The sequence below is a fragment of the Syngnathoides biaculeatus genome, chromosome 4, assembly GCF_019802595.1.
Source record: "Syngnathoides biaculeatus isolate LvHL_M chromosome 4, ASM1980259v1, whole genome shotgun sequence".
NCBI lineage: Eukaryota > Metazoa > Chordata > Actinopteri > Syngnathiformes > Syngnathidae > Syngnathoides > Syngnathoides biaculeatus.
Genome location: NC_084643.1, coordinates 33,647,770 through 33,671,136, shown reverse-complemented (window position 1 = coordinate 33,671,136; position 23,367 = coordinate 33,647,770). Strand labels below are relative to the sequence as shown.

Sequence of the window (23,367 nt, the reverse complement as noted above, 5' to 3'; positions counted from 1 at the left end):
AAATGAACCAAACAGGAAGTAGGTGAAAAAGACAAAAAGCAGCAACCAGATCAACCTAATACAATGTAACACAACTAAACAGCCAATCTATAAACTAGGCAGGAAGTACACGAACACGGCAGGATGTATTTATTGAGGACAAGACACAAAAAACTGCAGTGTTCGTGTTTGGGCGCATTCATGCTCTCGTACATACAGTACATATTGCATTAATAGTGTTTAGTAACATTTAATAACAGTCAGGTTCCTTCCTGTTTTTTCCTTACTGACAGTCATTATTTATGTCAATCCTGAATAATGTCCTGATGTATTTTAAACATCTGGTGTGTATCGTGATGAATAAATGATGTTTGTTTGCGGCCGTAAACTACAAGTATGGCTCTAATAGCATTTCTATGGCTTTAATATTATATCTTAATAATGCTAAATCAGGCGCCATGCAGAAGTATTATGACCATCTGTGCGGTCACGGCAGTGGGCACAGCTCATCACAGTTAAAGCAGATCTGGAAGACCAGGGAACGGGGGAAGCGGTGGCCGGCGAATGAGGGTCAGCTGTGCGGGGCGCAGAAGTCGAAGTCGGCGAAGGCTTGCTGCTGCTGGGCTGTGAGTCCGCCGGGCGTAGCGGGCGGAGACAGGACCGGCTGAAGGCATGTGAAGTCTCTGTCAAAGTTGCTAACGTCCGCCGACGTCTTTAAGGACGGGAGGAAGGGCGGCGACACCTGCTTGGACAGGAGGGCATCCCAGTCCACGTCCTGGAAAGTCGCAACAGTGTCAAAAATCAGTCAACGGTCATTTGTGTAATGTGGACGCCAGGGCACTAGTTGGAGCTATAACTTTGGCTGGCTCCACAAGTCAGTTTGCTCATATGGCTATCTGCATGTTCCTGGTATTTTGGGTGACTATCAAAAAGGGTTTTCTCACCATAGTGCCCTTTGCTAAACCTTCCCTGGCTACCCTGCTAGTTTGAGGTCCCCTTGTGTCCCCAAGGTACGGAAGGTTCCTCCTGGATTATTTTGTTCCTCCTCGGGGGTGTAAACCGTTTTCAACCACGTGACTACATCTGGGGCACCTGGCCGTGTTGGATGGGTTCACTCTTATCGACCCGCTGTTCACTCTGACCCTTTTGCATATAATATTTTTCTCCATTTCCAAGGCTACGTTTTTAACTCGACTCACGAAACAGCTAGCGGTGCGATAACTCATATTTGCAAACTTATTATAATAAAACAGAAAATACAGATTTTGGAGACATGCATTGCATTCACACACGAGTATTGTGCTTTGCTGCTAGATCGCCTCTGCTAATACGAGACAGCCACAGTTGTCGCTGTATGGTTGCTAACGGCTCCGTTTTCTCGCATTAGTTCTTGATCACAGCTGGCGGTCGAAAGAAAGACGCTTTACAACGCCCGTTTGAGCAACCGATAACACAGCAGTGCGCCCCCATCCGTACGCCTTTCTGAAATGATTCCTGCTTCGTTACGTGTGTTTACAAGAATTCACCAACCCAAGATGGCGCCCGGGGTTCGAAATCGGAAGGTGTGTGACGCCAGTCGAAAACAGTCTATAGGCTCTTCCTCGAAAACCCAGGAACTCTTTGATGGTGTTGATGAATGCTGATTGGTAGACAGACCTTTGTAAGTGTACTTTTTAGTCACGGAGCTGATATTATGCAGCATTAACACAAGGCTAGAAACAAGAAAAACCACAGCAAGGTCCACTGTTGGCCAACTCGGTACCACTAAGCTACAAGTACTGTGTAATTTTTTTTAATTTTCTAATATTTTGCTAACAATTTGAGGCATTATCAACTTTAACCAGCTAAGATAGTGAGACTATTTTACATCTTTCTCATTGTGATGTTTTTATCTGCTTCCCCCTCCCCTGTTTGTCATAGTAAATGGTAGGGTTAAAATAATGCTCATGTCACGTTACTAATCTAAGGCTTTAGTAATTTTAGCCAGATAATCTAACAATTTACCTACTCCTGGGTGGGGACGTTTAGCAATTGCTTTTTTCAACAATTTTAAAGTGTCGTAATACATTTTGAGATTATAGTGACGGTAACATTATACTGCTAACCCGTGTTAGCCAGTTTAGCTATCTTATCTACTCCTGGTGGTGAGATTTTTATCACCCTTTTGCATTTTGTTTTTAATTACTGTAATAGTAAATGAAGATCTAATAATAATGCAAACATTCTGCTTTTAATGTGACACTTTGGTCTGCTCAGGTATGAGGCTACCTAGGTGTTCGTGGTGGTGACGTGTTTTTGCTTTTATGTGATTGTCAGCGTAACTAGAAAAGTGAAAAACAATGTTAAATGTTTTTCATGCCGAGGAGCGTTAACAAAGACATCAGTTACGCAATTTTTACCTCGAAGAAGGTTTCCCCTTTCAACTCGTTAGCATCTCTCTGCCCGCCACCGAGCCGCTTCATCGGATTCTTCTTCAGCAGCTACAACACATAAAAACGCACCAGTGGTTTCTCAGCATCACGTAAAGATTGGACGCTTGTTAATTATGTTGACTCTTACTTTCTGGATTATTGACACGGCATCAGGCGGAAGCGATGGTGGGTATGTGACGTCATTGTTGACGATGCTGTCAAACACTTCCTCTTCATCCTCACCCAGGAACGGCGACTGGAAGACAGATGAGATAACAAAATAAATGAGTTGAGATAGCCACAAGGTCACTGAATCATAACAGTGTAATAACTGCACAAAAAGGAGTAGTTTAATAAATCCATACGGTGTAATAACATCAACAGTCTAACCATCTTGTAAAAATAAAGCATAAAGTACAACATAACTGCATAATAAAGAAGTACCGTGATTTCCAGCCTACAGAGCGTACCAGATTATAAACCTCACCCAGTACATTTGTAAAGGAAATACCATTTGGTACTTACATAAGCCGCACCTGTGTAAAAGCCGCAAGTGCCCACATAGAAACCCACATTGAAACACAAAATATTCACAAAGAAAGACGGTAAACAGAAATAGTTTTCAAAGTTTTAATAGTTTAGTTTAGCTTAACGTAGCAACAACACGGTAGCATGAAAAATCACTGAGACGCTGCAATAACACAGCAGAAACACGCGAGCGCAGCGCTAACGCTGGGCATGGTTCTGTTAGCGCCGCACTAGCATTAGCGGTGCGCTAACAGGACCAGTTAAAAAAAAACAGAGGTAAAAAACACTGAGATGCGGCAGTAACACAGCAGCAAGACGCTAGCACAGTGCTAACAGGCCCAGTTTTAAAAAAAAACCATACTAGTAAAAATCACTGGGACGCGGCGGTAACACAGCAGCAACATGCTAACACAGTGCTAATGCTAGCACAGCGCTAACAGGGCCGGTTAAAAAAAAAACATACCGGTAAAAGTCACTTCCTCGGCACATATATTCCACCAGTATCACTCTTACTTTTTCCTCTCGAGTGCCCCCTTGCAGCCATTAGAAAAAATGCACAAATTAGCCGCATCACCGCATAAACCGCAGGGTTGAAAGCGTGTGAAAAAAAGTTACGGCTTGTAGGCCGGAAATTACGGTAATAACATTCAAAGCGTTATAGTACCTAATATTATTGGATGTTGACTACAAGTAAATAATGTAATGCTCTTTTAATAATGGCATAATAACTCTGAAATAACAATAATAACCGCACATTAGAGTCCGGTACCCCAAAACAGACCTCGCCCACCAACATCTCGTAGATGAGCACCCCCATGCCCCACCAGTCCACAGCCCGGGTGTAGTCATCGTCCGTCAGAACCTCTGGTGCCAGGAACTCGGGCGTTCCGCAGAAGGTTGACGTGCGATCTCCGTGGCCAATCCCTGACAAAGATGTTGTTAAAAATAACAACAACAACGATAAAAAAAAAAAACAGAACAAAGTCTGAGGATGAAGTAGAGGCCTTTTGTAAATACCTTCTTTACAAAGTCCAAAGTCGGTCATTTTGATGAAGCCGTCAGCGTCCATCAGGAGGTTGTCCAGCTTGAGATCTCTATGTGCAGACGACCAACACAGTTTGTCAAGTGGCACCTAAGAGTGGTCGCCACTGGCTTACCGATATATGATCTGGTGGACATGCAGGAACTCCAACGCCAGCAGCACGCAGGCCGAGTAGAACCTGTTTGACGACAGAGGGTGAAAGATCAAATAAATGTCAACCTCGCCTTATCGTGGTGGTGTTGGGGGGTGGGGGGGTGTACCCCAATCATCCTACAAACTAATTTGTCTGGGGCTTGATGCCCCTGGGATGGTCACCCAAATCGAACAAGTCCTCGGTGAGAGACCAGACAAAGCATAACTCAGAGACCCTTTATGACGAAAAACAACAGTGAATCTCATTTTGCCTTGTCCGGACACGGGTCACCGAGGCTTTTATGGAACCGGGGGCTAAGAGGCGGGGCTCGATGGTGAGCCCCTGGTGGCCAGGACTGCGCCGTTGGGGCCCGGGCGAGCAAAGTCTGAAAAGGCAACGTGGTTCCCCCTTACCATGGGCCCGCTACCTGTGGGAGGGACCAAGGGAGTCAGTTGCTATGAGAGCCGAGTGGTGGCTGAAGGCAAACACCTTGGCGGTCTGATCCCTGGCTGCTACGGAAGTTGGATCTAGCGATGGAGAATGTTACCTTTCTGTCAGGGAATGACCTTGAACTTGTGTGGGAGGTTGACAAATTTAACTATACATCGTTGGGTTCACCTCAACACAGAGTCAACAAAAGTCAAATCTAAAATACTGCACTTCAAAGTCAAACAAAAATAAAATAACCGGTAAAGTACAATAAAACATGAGTAAAATTAAAGTTAGAGAAGTGCAAATACAGTAAAGAAAAAAAAATAAAAAAAAAAAAGGAGACGTGAATGTTAGCAAACGTAAAATGAAAGTACCCAAAAAGTCAAAGTAAAAGTACCTGGTCTGCTGCGGCGTGAAGGCTCGGTTGTGGATGTGGATCATGAGATCTCCTCCGGGTAGGAAGTCCAGGAGGAAGCAGACGTGCTCTCTGGTCTGAAAGCAGGCGTGCAGCTGCACCAGGAAAGGATGGCGCCGTGTCCTGATCAGCTCCAGGATCCTCTTCTCGCTCATCAGGCTACACACGTGCACACACAGCGACGCAACAACACGCGTGTTGTTACACTGGACATGGACAGTACGGTCACTTGGACCTTCACCCACCTGTCCACCTCGTCACGTGTTACCACGTCGCTCTTCTTCAAGGCCTTGACGGCGTATAGGCGGCCCGTGGGCTTCAGTTCGGCCAGCAGGACCTGAACGCAACACGCTTATATTCGCAACAGTGCAACTAAAATTTACAAGTTACAACCATAAAAGGTATCGCATCGAAAGATACAACTACAACAGTAGCAATAACAACAGTAATAACAGGGTTACACCACAGTTAGAACTACAGTTACCACAATGGCATTTGCAACTAACAACAAAAGTTACAACAACACAGATACAAAATGCAACAATTACACAACAACAATTATAACTACAGTATAATAACAGTTTGAACAAGCTCTTATTAATACTATTATATTAACTACTGTGACAACAATAATTATATCAACAAACAAAAATCTACAACAGCACATTTTTAAACACACACACACACACACACACATCAAGATAGTGGTACTTCGTTGTTGTCCAAACAATACACTTCCATACAACACACCCTTCTCTCTCCACACACACTGCGATTCAGATAGCATTAGCTCGTTAGCTACCTTGCCAAAATGGCCTCTGCCAAGCACGGAAATATAACGCAGATCTGACATGTGGCACCTGAAACATAACAAGCAGAAGAGAGTAAGAATGTGTTACCAACCGTTTGTTGGGTTTTTCCGGTGTTCTTAGTGTTTGTGTGTCCGCGTGTGTTAAATGTCGACTTTATCAGTGTGTTCATCTTAAGTTTGTTTTTGTGTCTCATGTTCCGACCTACTAGTGTTTGTGGTTACGTGTATCCTGTGTTCTTTTGCGTGTTATTTTGCATGTTGTTGTCATGAGCCAGGCTGGAGCACGGCCAAGAGGCGTGTGGTCACTGTCCCGGCCGGTGACACCTGTCACCGCTCAGAGCTGTTTCATAATGGGACGTTTATTAGATGATGGAGTTTTGGTCACTGGCATTCGCCAGTTCGTTGTGCGTTGTACCCTGAGTTTGTGAGATGCATTCACTGACAGTAGGAATCTCCACCACTGAAAATAGTGCAGTGTTGAGCTATCCTCGTCACCGTGTTTCTATGCCACTTCAGACTGAATAAAACTACGCCTAACATCATGTCCTCGTCTTGGAGTCCTGCATTTGGATCAAGCCCCCCACCGGAGGTTCGTGACAGATGTGTGTACGTGTGTTCGCGTTATTGTGTGTTGTAATTTTTGTGAAAGTTGTGGGTTGCAATTGTGTACTTGACAGGAGAAGTTTGGTGGTCTTGAATTTCTTTTCTCATCCTGAAGGACGACTGCAAACCCCAAAAAAAAAAAAGTTTAATTAACCATTGAACTGTCTGTCAATGAATCAATTAACAGTAACAGTTTTCAAAATAATTTAAGGTAATACAGTCAACCCCCCTAAATTCATGGTCAGGCATTTGCAAATTTGTAAGTACAAACTAAAAGCATTGATTAACATCCATCCGTAACATCCATGCTAATTTTTGTTAGCCCATCCTTCCCATTGTATGTTAGCATTAAGCTAAAGAGCTTTGTTTTTTCAGATGAAAGGATATACCCTGAGCATAAATTGTAAACTCACAGGAAAAGTTAGATTTTTGTTGATGAAAAGGGCATTGTGGAAAAAAAAAACATAACATGTGATTACATAAAGTGTAGACGCACATTTTTTTTTTTTATGTTAACAATGGCCATGCAGCCAAATGGATTCCAGCAGTTCGAGTAACATTGCACGTCGAATTACTTCCCACTTAGTTTTGTGTGCCTTTGATGATGATATTCTTTATTTCAAGGGGCCAATGACATGCATCACCGATGAAACGGCACGAATGAGCAACAAAAAGGCAGGTCATATAAACTCATATGAAACTCACTTGAGGTGCTTGAACATATAAACCAACAGTAATAAAAAGAAAACACGTTGAATGAACACGCATAATGTCTAGAACTACTACAACTAGTAGGGAATAATTACCATTTAACATAAAAAATAGTCAATCATAATCCAACTATTTATACAAAGCTGCTCGGCATGCAGGAGAGTCCGTCCTCAACACGCGAATATACTGTATTTAATTGAAATATTAAACTGGCCCTGCTTAACGAGTGGCTCATTTGAAATGTAAGCGGTCTGAAAAATGGATGGCTCGATAGATCGCCTGCCAGATCTTACTATGTGGTGGCACCATGGAACAGCTGTAAAGCGTTGGCCTCACAGTTCTGAGGTCCCGGGTTCAAATCCCAGCCTCCCCCTGTGTGGAGTTTGCATGTTCTCCCCATGCTTGTGTGGTTTTTTTCCAGACACTCTGCTTTCCTCCCACATCCCAAAATGGTGCAACATTAATTGGACACTCCAAATTGCCTCGAGGTGTGATTGTGATTGCAGCTGTTTGTCTCTATGTGCCCTTTGATTGCCTGGCAACCAGTTCAGGGTGTACCCTGCCTCCTGCCCGTGGACAGCAGGGATAGGCTCCAGCACTCCTGTGACCCTTTTGAGGATAAGTGGCTCAGAAAATGGAAGTATGACAGGCTTCTAAATGTCTGCCTTAAAGATGAAAAAAACAATGACAATTCCAGACAAAATGGACAATTTATATTTTGTAATTTGTCTGCTGAATGTAAAATGTATTAAACCAGTGCCGTGGTAATATGGATGACTGATTAATATGGAAATAGTAAACGACTACAATGTCATTAATGAGAACACAACAAAACAAGTCTAAATACAGACTTGCCTGAATATTGGAAATGGAATTGGAATATTAATTAATATTAATATACTTAAAAATCTATGAGATTGCGGGGCTGGAATAAAGAGTTGTAATATAGCGAGGGAACACTGTATATTTTCTGCATAAAGGCCATCATCAACCCCCCACATGCACAGATTGCTCACCATCTGTTGCTGCTGAATTGTTCCTGGGGTTTTATTAATAAGTGTGGCGTCACCGTCATTCTGCGTCACCTCCTGGGGGCCAGGAGGACTTCTGCTTGTCGGTGCCTCACTGCACATGCTGAAAGAAAGGCATCACACACACTTGACTCCGCGTGTGACATCACCTCACGTCGTTGAGAGGGGCTGATGGCGACCTTGGCGGCGACGGTGACCTTGGCGGTGATGGCATGCCTGACTGGGGGGCGGGGTTGGAGGCGGAGTCAGCAGTGAAGGAGACATAACCAGGAAGCACGCTCAGCATCAGGTGAGCCCACGTGGAAAAGTTCATATTCAGCTGAGCCGCACGAAGGAAGTTCTTACCTTCACACACACACGCACACGCGCGCACACACACAGGAAGGCATTAGTGGGCTGTCCTTGTTGGACAACACATGCAAAAGTGTTGTCATGGTAACATTTAGGGCCAGATGACATCATGACGCCATTTTAATGTTCCGTGAAACTATGCCATGTCAGACATCTGTCTGATACTGTATACAGTATATATTTTCCCCTCAGGTGTGATTGTGATATACAGTACTGTGTGTGTGTGTGCGTGTGTGTGTATATATATATATATATATATATATATATATATGAACTGGGTGCCAGCCATTTGTACTCACCGTCACACCTAAGGGCAATTTAAAGTCTCCATCTAATGCATGTTTTTGGGATGTGGGAGGAAACCGGAGTGCCTGGAGAAAACCCGCACAAGCATGGGGGATAACATGCAAACTTCACAGAGGCGGGGCCAGGATTTGAACCCTGGTCCTCAGAAGTGTGAGTCCAACTCTTTTAACACTTGCAGCACCGTGCCACTCATTACATATATACAAAATTGTATACGATTCTGTAGGTGACTGTGTATGTACCTCTGTCTTTGGTGAAGATGCACTGCTGGCGTCGTAGTTTGTGCTGTCGCTCAACCACCGTGTCCACAAAGTCAAACTTTAAGCACAAATATAAGCAACTTTCATGCACATTTGTCATTTTAAAACATAACAAAGAAATGAATATTGTATGTTAAAGGACCAGTGACATATTCACAGTTTATACCTTTCATGATGTATTTTGTATTGTATACAATACTTGAATATCCCAAATAAACTAGCAAAAGTGAACTATTCTGAAAGTAAATTTATGTGGGGTCACTCACAATATAAAAATTGGTTAAGATATTCAAAATTATACGTAGTATGTGCACAGAACCCAGAACAGTAAAGAAAAACTACATTAGGCGTGAACTAAAACTAAACGGACATGAAATATGTTAAACAAAAGTAATCAAAAAAAGGAAGCCAATGTAAAGTAAATTAAAACCAAACAAAATTACAGTCAAGCTAAAATTGTCATGGTCCTGCCGGTCCAGCCCTGGCTGTGCGGATTGCCGCGCTGATTGGGAGGCGCACACCTGCGCCTCATATTGACTGATTGCCCCCGGTGTACGACTGGTCCGGCGCCAGATCGTTGCTGTGCATCCCCCGTTCCAGCACTCCCGTATCTCTGATCGTATTCCCGTGTGTACCCACCTCCGCCTGTCCTCCGACCAACCCCGTAAGCTTGACTCCTTTGATGCTCCTGCCTGCTTTGATCGATCTTCCGTGTACCGACTCCTGCCTGTCCACTGACTTGCTTTCTACGCCCGACGCCCTGAATACTGCTGCGGTACCTGACTGCCTGCCCGATCTCTGACCGTGGAACAATAAACGTTTTTCCCAAATTACCTCTGCGTCTCCCGTGCACTCCTGCATTTGGGTCCTACCTCCGTTCCGATGGGTCGTGACAAAAATGGATTAAAACTAACTACAGTAAACTTTACCTAATTTAAAAAGAAAGTAAAAGTAATCGAATGTTAAAGTGAATTAAAAGGAGGCAAAACTCAAGTAAGGCAAATTTAAGGTTGAACCAAATAAAAAAGCAAAACTGAAAATGCAGTTGGAACCTCCAACGGTTCCCAGTTTCGGGGTTACTTTACCTGAGCATGGAGGAGGCCTCTGGGCTCCAGACGCCACACATGTGTGTCTGGGTTTTCCTGGTTTTGATTCTGCTGGTCCAGGAGCTGGTCCAGGCGCAGGAACCCGAGTGCACACATGTTGCTGCCGTCCCCCCAAAACACGTCAACCTCCAACTCACGACACTGCTGGGTCCCAACACGTTCAAATGTTAAGAAATTAATAATAATCAATGTAGAGTCAGGCAGCTGAGTGAACAACTGGTTAGCATGTCTGGTTAGCACATGTGCCTCACAGTTCTGAGGACCCGGGTTCAAATCCGGCCTTCCCTGTGTGGAGTTTGCATGTTTGTGTCTATATATGTGCCCTGTGATTGACTGCTGACCAGTTCGGGGTGCAGGCAGCCTTTCCCCTTCAGTTAGCTGGGATAGGCTCCAGCACCCTGCCACCCTAACCAGGATAGGTGGTGTTGTGAATGGATGGATGTAATAAATTATAAAACATTTCTAGGCAATATCTGTGAAACAGTGCTACCTGCTGGTTATGATAGGACCTGTTGGGACGGTCCTATTACTATAGAATTGATCGCATCACATTTGTAAGAATTGACCCCTCCGTACAGGGCACTTAACCACGCCTCCTGAAGTGACGTCACGCCACGTGCGTTGACGTAAGACAAACGGTAAAAATGGCAAAAACAATACATTCTGAACTGAGACAGACTCCATGCTTCTGATTTCATTCAAATCAACGCTATATTATAGATTCTAAATACAATACATTCTTAACTGAGAGAGACGCCATGCTTCTGATTTCATTCAATCATTCACACGTAGCAATGTTATGCTAGCGGAGAACGTCTCATTCATTGATACGAGACGTGTATTAAAAATCAAATATCGGGCATATCTTCGTGCAAACACCGTCTGGTTAAGCTTCTGGCCGCGAGCCAGCAAGAAATCGATACGTTGTGCAGTCCGATCATCGCTAAATATGGCTCAACAAAGAATAAGTGTGTCAATCGTTCACACGTAGCAATGTTATGCTAGCGAAGAACTTCGAATTCATTTATACGAGACATGTATTGAAAATCAAATATAGGGATTACCTTCGTGCAAACATATGTGTTCCGGTTGATATTAGATAGATTTAGTTGATGATGCGGTCTTCCACAAAGTTTGATCCATCAAAGTCATTTTTCGTACTGGAAAGGGTACGAATCGAACTCCACCAACTAGCCTTTCAGGATACCTGTCGTCACTATTACAAAGTCCATGACTACACCTCTTAACCATATTTTTTGTTAAATAACCCGAATACGCGATAAAACGCTAACTAAACCTATACTGGACCATGCAATGTTGTCTGAGAAAATGGCGGGAGCAAAAATGGGCTTTGGTCTATGCAGATCTCTGGCCTCTGATTGGTCAGTGACGCGGATTGCGCAATATCCACGGAGGGGTCAATTGTTTCATCCCTCCATTTTCTGTACCACTTATCCTTACAGGGATGGAGCCCATCCCAGGCGGCATAAACCCTGCACTGGTTTCAGCCAATCGCAGGGCACATAGAGACAGGCAACAGCCGCACTCACAATCACACCTCGGGGCAATTTAGTGTCCAATTAATGTTGGATGTTTTTGGGATGTGGGAGGAATGCGGGAAGCCTGGAGAAAATCCACGCTAGGACGGGGAGGAAATGCAAACTGGTGGGGACGAGATTTTAACCCCAGTCCTCAGAGCTATGAGGCAGATCTTCCATGTATTTGTCTACAGTACCCACTGCTACATCTACTTAATGTCAGATACATACTTAAGAATAAAGTCTTGTCTTTTGTAAATGGAAAAAAGTTCAATTATTTTTTAGGGAAAAAAGAATACTGTAGTCTTTTTTTTAAATTCTATCTATTAATTTTAGATGAATAGTTGATTATTGTAGGAGCACGTTACCATGGACCTTTCCGACATGTCAATCACTCGTACAATAACAGCCAATCAGATAGTCGCATTGTCTTGTCTTGTCTAGTCGTGATCTTACCAAGTAAAAAGTACTCACCCTGCTTTACATGCGCAGTACGATTAGATTATTTTACCGCGTTGGATTTCAATATGAAGTTTGTGAGCCGTCAAACTTTTTTGCATCGATCGCCAACGTTTCGCTGTAACTCTGACATTGTGTCCTGCTCCGTACAAAATCTTAATTCCATGTACATATCCTTGCGTAAAATAGTTGAGAGCTCTCTGTAGAACTCTCTTGGACAAGTCCGATGCATTTGGCAAAAAACATACCCCAATATTATATGGAATACGCGATAGAGGACCCAGTTCAAACCTCACCAGTCGCCATTTTGGAAGATTGTCAGGCATGGCAACTGCAGCTAAGGGGGGTTCTGTTTTGCTTTTTTGAAAAAGTCGTAGTATTACAAGAATAAAATCTTATTTTGTTGAGCTAAAGAGTAGAATTTTTTGAAAAAAATAATCAAATAATAAGTAGAATACATCCTTGCATCCATTTTCTTCGCCGCTTATCCTCACGAGGGTCGTGGGGAGTGCTGGAGCCTATCCCAGCTGTCAACGGGCAGGAGGCGGGGTACATCCTGAACTGGTTGCCAGAAGTAGAATACATTTTTCTTTAAGATAGAGTTGGGTTATTTAAGAAAAAAGCTATTATGGGAAGAATCAATTCTTATTATCGTCAGGAAAAAAAAGTTAAAATCTTACTAGATCGAAATTAAAAATGTAACACCCAAAAAAATCCCATTTCCTGTTATTATTTTTTTTTTCTCGGGCAGCTCTAACACTACTTCATGGATGCTACGATGGCTTCATTTTAGATACTTACCTTTGCATCAGACAAATAGAGCAGATATAGCATGTACGCGTGGCGTACATTTGTGAAAGTTTCACATTTTTTATTAGCCTGAATTTATCTTTTTTTTTTTAAACAAAAATCTAAAAACTGTGACTATAAGCTGGTATGAACTCACTCGCTCCAGCGTGAGGCAGAAGGTCTGATCCCAGGTCACCCTGCCTGCCGCTGCCCACCGGGTTCTGCCCACCACTCTTCCATCCAGCCTCAAGGTGGCGCTCATCTCTGCAAGAAGAAACACCCATTTTTTTTCCAGAACATACATATCACCTGTTTCCCCGCTATATTGCTGTTCATTGTTCAGAAGCCTGATTTTTAAAAATGATTTTTACAGTATACAGGCATGTACCCATTTAGGGTGAGGAGTACATGCAGCAAGAAGGTGAGAAAGCTCTGGTGATACTTGTTGTTCCCACAGAGCAGAGACAGTACTGGATACACCTGTGAGTAGTGATGTATGAATGTATGTATGTATTTTAATTGTTGTATGTGATACTGCTTCATTTGAGTTAAGTAGCAGGTGCTTGAATGCTTGCACAATGACCGTAACATCCATGCTAATTTTTGTTAGCCCATCTGGGGTCTTTCACATTGTATGTTAGCATTAAGCTGATGGGCTTTTTTTTTTTTTTTTTTTTTAATAAAAATGATTTATATACACTGATAACTAATTGTAATCTCACAGGAAAATTTAGATTTTTTTGATGAAAAAGGCATTATGGTGAAAAAAAACGTTTGATTACATGAATAAAGTCTGTATGCACATTTTTTTTGGGGGGGGGTGAAACAAAAAGCATAAATGCTTGTTTATTACAAGATTCCAAAAATCTTATTTTTCAGGACAAATATATTAAAAGAATAAAGTGTGATGGAAGTTTAAAAGGTGCATATATTTTAGTAAAAAAAAAGGCATGTAACAAGAGTATATTCTTTTTGTTTTTGTTAGAGTATGTTTTTTTTAGGTAAAATGCTTGTAATATTAGAAGAATAAAGTCTTATTCTCTCCAGATAAAAAGTTGTAAAAAAATGAAAAATACATGAAAAATTATGTAGCTCGTATTTCAACGTTTAATTCCTTTTTTTCCTCTTCTTTTTATTGCAGCCCTAAAACGAAAGTGCCTGAAAATGAGGAAATACATATTTAATATATTTCACATTTATGAGTGGTCTCACCAGAAGTGAGGTCGTCAGCGGGTGAAAACAAATCTTCACATCCAAGCAATCTGACCTCCAATTTCCCTGTAAAAACAAAAAAACTAATTAAAAAAGTTATAATTAGGACCAAATTCAATCAAGATCAGTAATCAGGATATTTTTTGTACTTATTTCAAAGTAAAAGCTTTGATTTTCATCATAAACACAGAGATGCTGATACCCGCTGTACTCATTATGGGATGCCAGAAATGAGGATTTGTCTCCTTGTTACATCATCATCAGATGGCGTCTGATTGGTCAAACAAACAGATTACACAAGTACACCAAGTTTACTCATATGAAATACATACACCAGCATCTTCTCTTCAGAGTGGACATACTGTAAAAACTGTAAAATATCAGGATTAATGCAAGCAAACCTTATCAAATATAATCTGTGGGAATATTTTAAAAACATTTTGCCACAAAAAAGCACAGAAAGATAAATAGAAATATTACTATATCATTTGTTATATTTTCTCCAAATCATGCCTTTTAATTCTATTGTTTAACATTTCATTTTTTCATTATTGTTTTTGTAAAATTATTCTTTAAATGTTACATTCTTTCTATAATGCTTTTATATTTAAAGTTCCAGATCATTTTATTTGTATTCTTTATTTTATAGTATTTTGAGTCTTTTATGATGTTTTAGTTATTACATCACATTATGTTGTGATTGTTTAACATTTTATATGTTAAAATAGTGTTATTGCTTTAGTTTTATCAATGTATAATTATGTTTTTTATAAGTTTTTGCAATGCAATGTTATACTTTTATATTCTATACTTTTTTAAAAAATGTTTTTAAAATGTATTTATATCATTTTGGTATTATTTAATATTTTTACAATACTATGTTGTCATTGTTTTACAATTTTAAAAATATCTTAGAATATTTTATTATTGTTTTTAGTACTTTGTCATTCCTTTATCATTTGTATTATATTTTTATTTCATATTTTGACGTGGTTTTTATTGACTTGTTGTACATTTTATATTTTTAAATATTGTTTTTACAATGTTTCATTTTTGATGCTTAAATGCACTTTGATATTGAATTTTCCATTATATAATAATTTCTCACCCGTCAGGGAGGCAGGTCTACCGGACAGCTGACTGGAGATGGCCGTCGGGCACGGCCCCGGATCTGAGTGGGCGTCGGTCCTCTCGGGCGTGGCCCTCCTGCCGTCCCTTACACATGCCTCCACGGATGCCCGTAGGAGCCGCAACCGCTGGGACGAATGGTTGCGCCGTGTCTCAGCCTGACATCAAAAGACACATGTCGATGTCCCGGCTTGGCCAAAAGGTCTTCATACCATCTGAGCACCTGAACCATACTTCCATGCGAGCCTCGCGATCCAGCGAGGAGACAGCGTCCATTTGCGCCAGCACATCCTCGGCCAGTCGTAGGGCATCGTGCTCGCGCTGCGTGTAGTGACGCAGTTTGGCTAGTCGGGCATCGGCGTTAGATGTCTCTGAAGAAGAACCAGCCACAAGGACATATTGCACTTGAACACCTCACCACAACAATTTAAGTACTGTTATGGTATAACAACAGGTGTTAAAACCTATCACGTTCTACACTGGGTAGTCTATATGCTGTCATGCCAGTATGCTAACTTACCAGTATGCAAACAGTAGTCTGCTCACACACTTGTATGTTTACATACTGCTTACTGGTCTAACAAGAACAAGTTATAAATATATATAATATATATAAATATTTGGGGTGTTGTAGAATACATAAATACAGAAAACAATGATTTTCACATCTTTTTCAACCTATATTTATTTGACTACACAAAGATAAAATATAACTGATACTCTTTGGTTTTTTTTGTGTTTTTTTTATTCCTGCAGCGCATTCCAAAAAATCTTAGAGGGCCATGCTTACCACAGTATTGCGTCACCTTTCCTTTCACATCACTCAATAAGCGTTTGGGAAATAACGATGCTAACTATGCAAGCTTTGTAGGTGGAATTCTTTCTCATTCTCGCTTGATGTACAACTTCAGTTAGGTAACACTATGGAATATCCGTTGTCATATTTTGTGCTTCATAATGTGCCATAATTCATTATGTGGGAAAGAGGAGTGGAGGCCAGACTCAGGACAGAAGTAAGTATCTGCAAGCAACAGTATGGTTTCATGCCTAGAAAGAGTACCACTGATGCATTATTTGCCTTGAGGATGTTCGTGGAAATGGACAAACAAAGACAGAAGGAGCTACATTGTGTCTTTGTAGACCGAGAGAAAGCCTAGGAACTGTGGCACTGCATGCGCAGGTCTGGTGTGGCGGAGAAATATGGTAGAATAGTACAAGACATGAATGAGGGCAGCGGAACAGTGAGGTGTGCCGTTGGTGTGTCAGAAGAATTTAAGGTGGAGGTGGGACTGCATCAGGGATCCGTGCTGAGCCCCTTCCTTTTTGCGGTAGTAATGGATAGGCTGACAGATGAGGTTAGACTGGAATCCCCTTGGACTATGATGTTCGCAGACGATATTTTGATCTGCAGTAAAAGCAGGGAGCAGGCGGAGGAACAATTAGAAAGATGGAGGTATGCACTGGAAAGGAGAGGAATGAGGATTAGCCGAAGTAAAACAGAACATATGTGCATGAATATGAGGGGCGGAGGAGAAGTAGTGAAGCTTGAAGGAGAAGAAATACCGTGGAAGACTTCAAATACTTGGGATCAACAATACAGAGCAATGGAGAGTGTGGTATGGAAGTGAAGAAACAGGTTCAAGCGGGGGGGGGGGGGGACAGTTGGCGAAGGTGTCTGGTGTGTTATGTGACAGAAGAGTCTCTGCTAGGATGAAGGGCAAAGTTTATAAAACAGTGGTGAGGCTGGCCATGATGTACGGATTAGAGACGGTGGCACTGAAGAAACAACAGGAAGCAGAACTGGAGGTAGCAGAAATTAAGATGCTGAGGTTCTTGCACGGTGTGAACAGGTTGGGGCAGGATTAGAAATGAGCTCATTAGAGGGACAGCCAAAGTTGGATGTTTTGGAGACAAGGTTAGGGAGAGCAGACTTCGATGGTTTGGACATGTGCAGAGACGAGAGAGTGAGTATATTGGTGGCAGGGTGCTGAGGATGGAGCTGCCAGGCAAAAGGGCGAGAGGAAAACCAAAAAAAAAGGTTTATGGATGTTTTGAGGGAGGACATGAGGACAGTGGGTGTTAGAGAAGATGCATAAGATAGGCTTAGATGGAAAAAGATGACAAGCTGTGGCGACTCCTAATGGGACCCGCCAAAAGGAAAAGAAGAAGAAGATAATGTGCCACCCATTTTCACCTATTGGACACAGGTCTGGATTGCTGGCAGATCAGTCTCAGTCTTGTACTCTTTTACTATGAAGCCAAGCTGTTTTATAATACAGAATGTAGCTTTGCATTGTCTTGCTGAAATAAGCAGGGATGTCCTTGAAAAAGGGTTATGTTGTTTGGATGGCAGCACATGTATATTTTTCCAAAACATGTATGTACCTTTCAACATAAATGGTGCCTTCACAGATGTGAAGGTTAGCACTAACACACCCTCATGCCATCACAGATTCTAGTATTTGAATTTGAGCTCATAACATTCTGGATAGTCGTTTTCCTCTTTGGCCAGGAGAACAGAACATTCATTATTTCCCCAAAATATTAGATATGGCGACTAGTCAGACCACAGGACACTTTTTCACTTTACATCTGTCCATCTCAAAAAAAAAAAAATTGTGGTGGGATGTATTTTTGTTTCACCTTGTTAGCTATCATGCTAGTTTTTTAAAGGTGTAGAATGGCTTACAAATGTTTAGGATAAACTAAAGGCCCCGACCATTTCGAATATGGGGAGGAAATTTTCCCAAATATCTGTCCAGCGCTGTATTCTTTTATTGTTTGTCTGCATGTTAGCTAGCAGGCTAATAAAATGGCAGACAACATTCAGATTGGCTAAAAAAGTCTCAATAATATGCAATCTGGGATGTACCGAAGGGACAACTATTCCATCATAACTCAAGTCGTGGGGGTATTCCTCAATGTATTATTTATTTGATTATAGTGAGACATTTGTCTTTTCCATGCTAGCTTGGATGCTACTTCCTGGTTTCTGGGGCGGATAAAATACAGCAAATTGGGACATCTGCATTTTTTTTAAATCTAGGTTTCCCCCAAAATATCCCACATACAGTATATCATATTTGAATACAAAAAGGTTGGGATTTTCTACAACGTTTCTACTCATTCTACTCTCAATGTCCACTTCCCTCTGAGAAATTCCCCTAAATTCAACTGTGAAGCTTTTGCATTTGAGGTTCAGACTAAAATTTCACACAATAGTGTTGAATATTTTAGGGAGTATTGCATGTAGAGCATGCTGGGAGACACCTGAAATGTTTTCAAGCGAACCTAGGTGCATTGTGGCGTTTGCTTCTTGATTGTCTTGGTCGCTTCCGGCCTGCGCCACTTTGATAATGTGCAGCCGGAGAAGCTTCATCTTGGAGCGGCTATCCTGCAGCATCTGCTGAGCCGTGGACAACATGAGGGCGATCCTGTGGAGCAGCCAGGACAGCACATGACCAATTGCAAAAATCTCCTTGTTTGGTATAGTTTCTATTCATCGGGCATCTCAGGTGTTGCCTTTGAGAACTCTCTGAAATCAGAGTTTTCTTCAGGGTGTTTTTTTAGTTACAGTCCTATCAAATCCGTCAACCAATCAATCACCGGACGCCCTCTCAGATCTGATATTGCCATTAGGGAAATTTGAAAATCACAACTTTCCTTAGACAACAAATAAATGCCGTGTACAGTATATACAGTATATATATATTACAGTGTGTATATATACATATATTTATATTACCATCCATCCACCAATCTATCTATACAATTCTGGTGTTGCCTTTATCAAGTCCAAAATCACAACTTTCCTCATACAATTAAATGTCCTACTAATCAATCAATCGGCCAACCGATCAATCAATCATTCAGTCTTGTTACCTATCCATCCATCCATCCATCCATCCATCATGTTCAAGGACAGTGTGAAATCATAGTTTCCCTTGGTAAATAAATTAATACATTAAAAAAAATTTTGTGTTACATTTCCATCCCTCTACCAAGTCTTGTGCTGCCTTTGGGGACAATCCCAAATCAGAGATGTCAACATAGCATAGTTGTTTAGTCCCATTTTACCTATCTTCCAAGTCACGTGTTTCCTTCGTAGACAGTCTGACATCTTAACTTCCATCACCCAATCATTTCATTTCTCAATCACATCTTGTGTCATCTTCAGGGACTGTCTGAAACCCCGCTTTTAAACTAAATGTCCTTAAATGAACAACAATGACACAGGCACAAAGTGTTAAAATAAGAATGCGAGTGTGGCTGCCGTACCTCTTAGTGATGCTGTTCCTCCACAAGCACTAAAAATGTGTCATCATCCTCCGAGGGAGCAGTCCTGCCCCTCCACCTTCACTCTCCTTGAAAGCCTCCTCCTCCTCCTCTTCCTCCATCCCGTCTGCCTCCTCTCATCCCGCCGCATCCGCTTCCTGCTGCATCCGACAACACTGCCAAAGCTAATCTGCTCTCCTTGGGGACGAGGAAGAGGAGGAGGAGGAGGAAGAGGAGGGTGGGGTGGGACTTCTGTAGGGTGCCAGCAGCGATTGCTTGCTTTGGGCCCGCATGGTCACGTGCAGAGAAGCCAGACAAACTCGGGACACGTTACTGGGGGCACCCTCTGTGACAGACCAGTACAAAAACACTTTAAAAAAATCAAATCTTAGATTTGGGGGAAGACCAACATGCAACATACATACAGTTTTGGGAAAAAATAAATACTTCACCCCCTGGAAATTGTATTTATTTTTTGTCATTTCTTGAAATAAATTATCTAAATGACAATATTTGCAGTGGTGCTTCACCTTAAAAGTTGTGCATTTTGAGTCAAAACACATTTTTTGCCGTTGCAATGAATAGAGATGCTGTTTATCTATTCCACCGCAACAAAATACACCAGATTTTTTTCCCCAATTTTTTAGTCAGAAAAAAAGCATTGTAAAGTATGTAAAGTGAGTAAAGTAAAAATTTTAAAAATCGTACACCAATAACTGTAAGTGCAACAATTAATTGACCATATTTGAATAAGTAGTAGTTAGAGGACTTTTTTTTCCTTCAAATTGTTCAACTCCTCTGAATTTCAACCTCTCAACAATAAATAGTATCATCTTTCGATAGTCCTCCACGAAAGAAGGCTGATTATCTTTATTATTAATCAAAAATAGACATTTGCAAACAGCTGATTTTGTTTTGGAAAACAATGATCAATCAATCAAAGAAGAGGAGGAAACCGGATCCATCGTCAGAAGAAAAAGAGGAATGCACAGAGCCTACAACTGAGTGTGAGGACTTTGAATGTTGGGACTATGACAGGAAAAGCTCAGGAGTTGGTTGACATGATGATTAGGAGAAAGGTTGATATTCTGTGCATCCAAGAGAGCACGTGGAAAGGTAGCAAGGCTAGAAGTTTAGGAGCAGGGTTTAAATTATTCTACCACGGAGTAAATGGGAAGAGAAATGGAGGGGGCGATGAAGAAGTGATGGGTAAGTACGGCATCCAGGAAAGGAACTTTGAGGGACAGATGGTGGTGGACATTGCAAAAAGGATGGAGATGGCTGTAGTGAACACTTATTTCCAGAAGAGGGAGGAACATATAGTGACCTACAAGAGCGGAGGTAGAAGCACGCAGGGGGATTATATTTTGTGCAGACGATGTAATCTGAATGAGGTTACTGACTGTAAAGTAGTGGTAGGGGAGAGTGTAGCTCGACAGAATAGGATGGTAGTGTGTAGGATGACTCTGGTGGTGGGTAGGAAGATTAAGAAGACAAAGGTAGAGCAGAGAACCATGTGGTGGAAGCTGAGAAAGGAAGAATGTTGTGCGGCCTTTCGGAAAGAGGTGAGACAGGCTCTCGATGGACAGCAGAAGCTCTCGGAAGACTGGACTACTAGAGCCAGGGAGACGAGAGAGACAGACAGAGGAGTACTTGGTCTGTCTTCTGGTAGTAAAGAGGAGAAGGAGACTTGGTGGCGGAACCCCAAAATAGAGGAAGTCATACAAGGAAAGGTATTAGCAAAGAGGAAGTAGGACACTGAGAGGACTGAGGAGAGGCGATAGGAGTACATCGAGATGCGACGTAGGACAAAGGCTAAACAAGAGGCATATGACGACATGTACACCAGGTTGGACACAAAAGAAGGAGAAAAAGGATCTCTACAGGTTGGCCAGACAGATGGATAGAGATGGGAAGGATGTGCAGCAGGTAAGGGTGATCAAGGACACAGATGGAAATGTGTTGACTGGTGCCACTAGTGTGCTAAATAGATGGAAAGAATACTTTGAGAAGTTGATGAATGAAGAAAATGAGAGAGAAGGAAGAGTTGAAGAGGCAAGAGTGAAGGAGCAGGAAGTGGAAATGATTACTAAGGGGGAAGTCAGAAAGGCACTACAAAGGATGAAAAATGAAAAGGCAGTTGGTCCTGATGACATACCAGTGGAGGTATGGAAGCAATTTGGAGAGATGACTGTGGAGTTTTTGTCCAACTTATTCAACAGAATACTAGCGGGTGAAAAGATGCCTGAAGAATGGAGGAAAAGTGTTTTAGTTCCCATTTTTAAGAACAAAGAGCTGTGGGAACTATAGAGGAATAAAGTTGATGAGCCACACAATGAAGTTATGGGAAAGAGTAGTGTAGGCTAGACTCAGGACAGAAGTAAGTATCTGCGAGCAACAGTATGGTTTCATACCTAGAAAGAGTACCACAGATGCATTATTTGCCTTGAGGATGGTAGTGGAAAAGTACAGAAAAGGAGCTACATTGTGTCTTTGTGGATCTACAGAAAGCCTATGACAGAGTACCAAGAGAGGAACTGTGGTACCGCATGCGTAAGTCTGGTGTGGCAGACAAGTATGTTAAAATAGTACAGGACATGTATGATGGCAGCAGAACAATGGTGAGGTGTGCCTTAGGTGTGACAGAGGAATTTAAGGTGGAGGTGGGACTGCATCAGGGATTAGCTCTGAGCCCCTTCCTGTTTGCAGTGGTAATGGATAGGCTGACAGATGAGGTTAGACTGGAATCCCCTTGGCCTATGATGTTCGCAGATGATATTGTGATCTGCAGTGAAAGCAGGGAGCATGCAGAGGAACAATTAGAAAGATGGAGACATGCACTGGAAAGGAGAGGAATGAAGATTAGCTGAAGTAAAACAGAATATATGTGCGTTGATGAGAAAAGTGGAGGGGGAAGAGTGAGGCTACAGGGAGAAGAGATAGCGAGGGTGGACGACTTCAAATACTTGGGGTCAACAATACAGTGCAATGGAGAGTGTGGTCAGGAAGTGAAGAAACGGGTCCAAGCAGGTTGGAACAGCTGGCGAAAGGTGTCCGGTGAGTTATGTGACAGAAGAGTCTCTGCTAGGACGAAGGGCAAAGTTTACAAAACAGTGGTGAGGCCGGCCATGATGTACGGATTAGAGACGGTGGCACTGAAGAAACAAAAGGAAGAAGAACTGGAGGTAGCAGAAATGAAGATGTTGAGGTTCTCGCTAGGAGTGAGCAGGTTGGATAGGATTAGAAATGAGCTCATTAGAGGGACAGCCAAAGTTGGATGTTTTGGAGACAAGATTCGAGAGAGCAGACTTCGATGGTTTGGACATGTTCAGAGGCGAGAGAGTGAGTATATTGGTAGAAGGATGCTGAGGATGGAGCTCCCAGGCAAAAGAGCGAGAGGAAGACCAAAGAGAAGGTTTATGGATGTGGTGAGGGAAGACATGAGGGCAGTTGGGGTTAGAGAGGAAGATGCAGGAGATAGGCTAAGATGGCAAAAGATGACACGCTGTGGCGACCCCTAACGGGACAAGCCGAAAGGAAAAGAAAGAAGAAGATCAATATTTTTGCTTTTCTTGTGGACCAAACTAGTAACTGGTTTTCTGTTTGTTTTCTGCACTATGAATTTGAAACAATGCCGTTTTCAAATAAAGTGATCAAAGTTGATGTTTTTCATCCGATTCGGTGATCAAATTAAAAAAAATATCAAAGGATTATCAAAATAATCATTCGTAATAAAAATCAGTCATTTGATTGTTATACGTAGGTCTGCAACAGTTAACATGATCAATTGAATGTAAAAATTAAACAGTTCAGTGCTCCATGATAATTTCATGGGATTGTGCCGCTC

At 41.9% G+C, this 23,367-nt stretch overlaps 1 protein-coding gene across 1 annotated transcript; it reads right to left on the bottom strand.

Moving 5' to 3' along the window:
• Positions 1 to 59: 59 nt before the first annotated feature.
• Positions 60 to 18,679, bottom strand: LOC133498952 (serine/threonine-protein kinase N2-like). Its single transcript, XM_061816322.1, has 19 exons — positions 18,537 to 18,679; positions 15,480 to 15,616; positions 15,226 to 15,403; positions 14,118 to 14,183; positions 13,063 to 13,169; positions 10,099 to 10,263; positions 8,996 to 9,071; positions 8,276 to 8,441; positions 8,082 to 8,199; positions 6,422 to 6,474; positions 5,743 to 5,800; positions 5,186 to 5,277; positions 4,923 to 5,099; positions 4,076 to 4,138; positions 3,936 to 4,012; positions 3,700 to 3,842; positions 2,539 to 2,646; positions 2,379 to 2,459; positions 60 to 754 (listed from the first exon to the last, which is right to left on the bottom strand). Exons 1-19 carry the CDS (start codon positions 18,667 to 18,669, stop codon positions 551 to 553), a joined length of 2,202 nt encoding a protein of 733 aa, XP_061672306.1. The 5' UTR covers positions 18,670 to 18,679; the 3' UTR covers positions 60 to 550.
• Between the last annotated feature and the right edge of the window lie 4,688 nt (positions 18,680 to 23,367).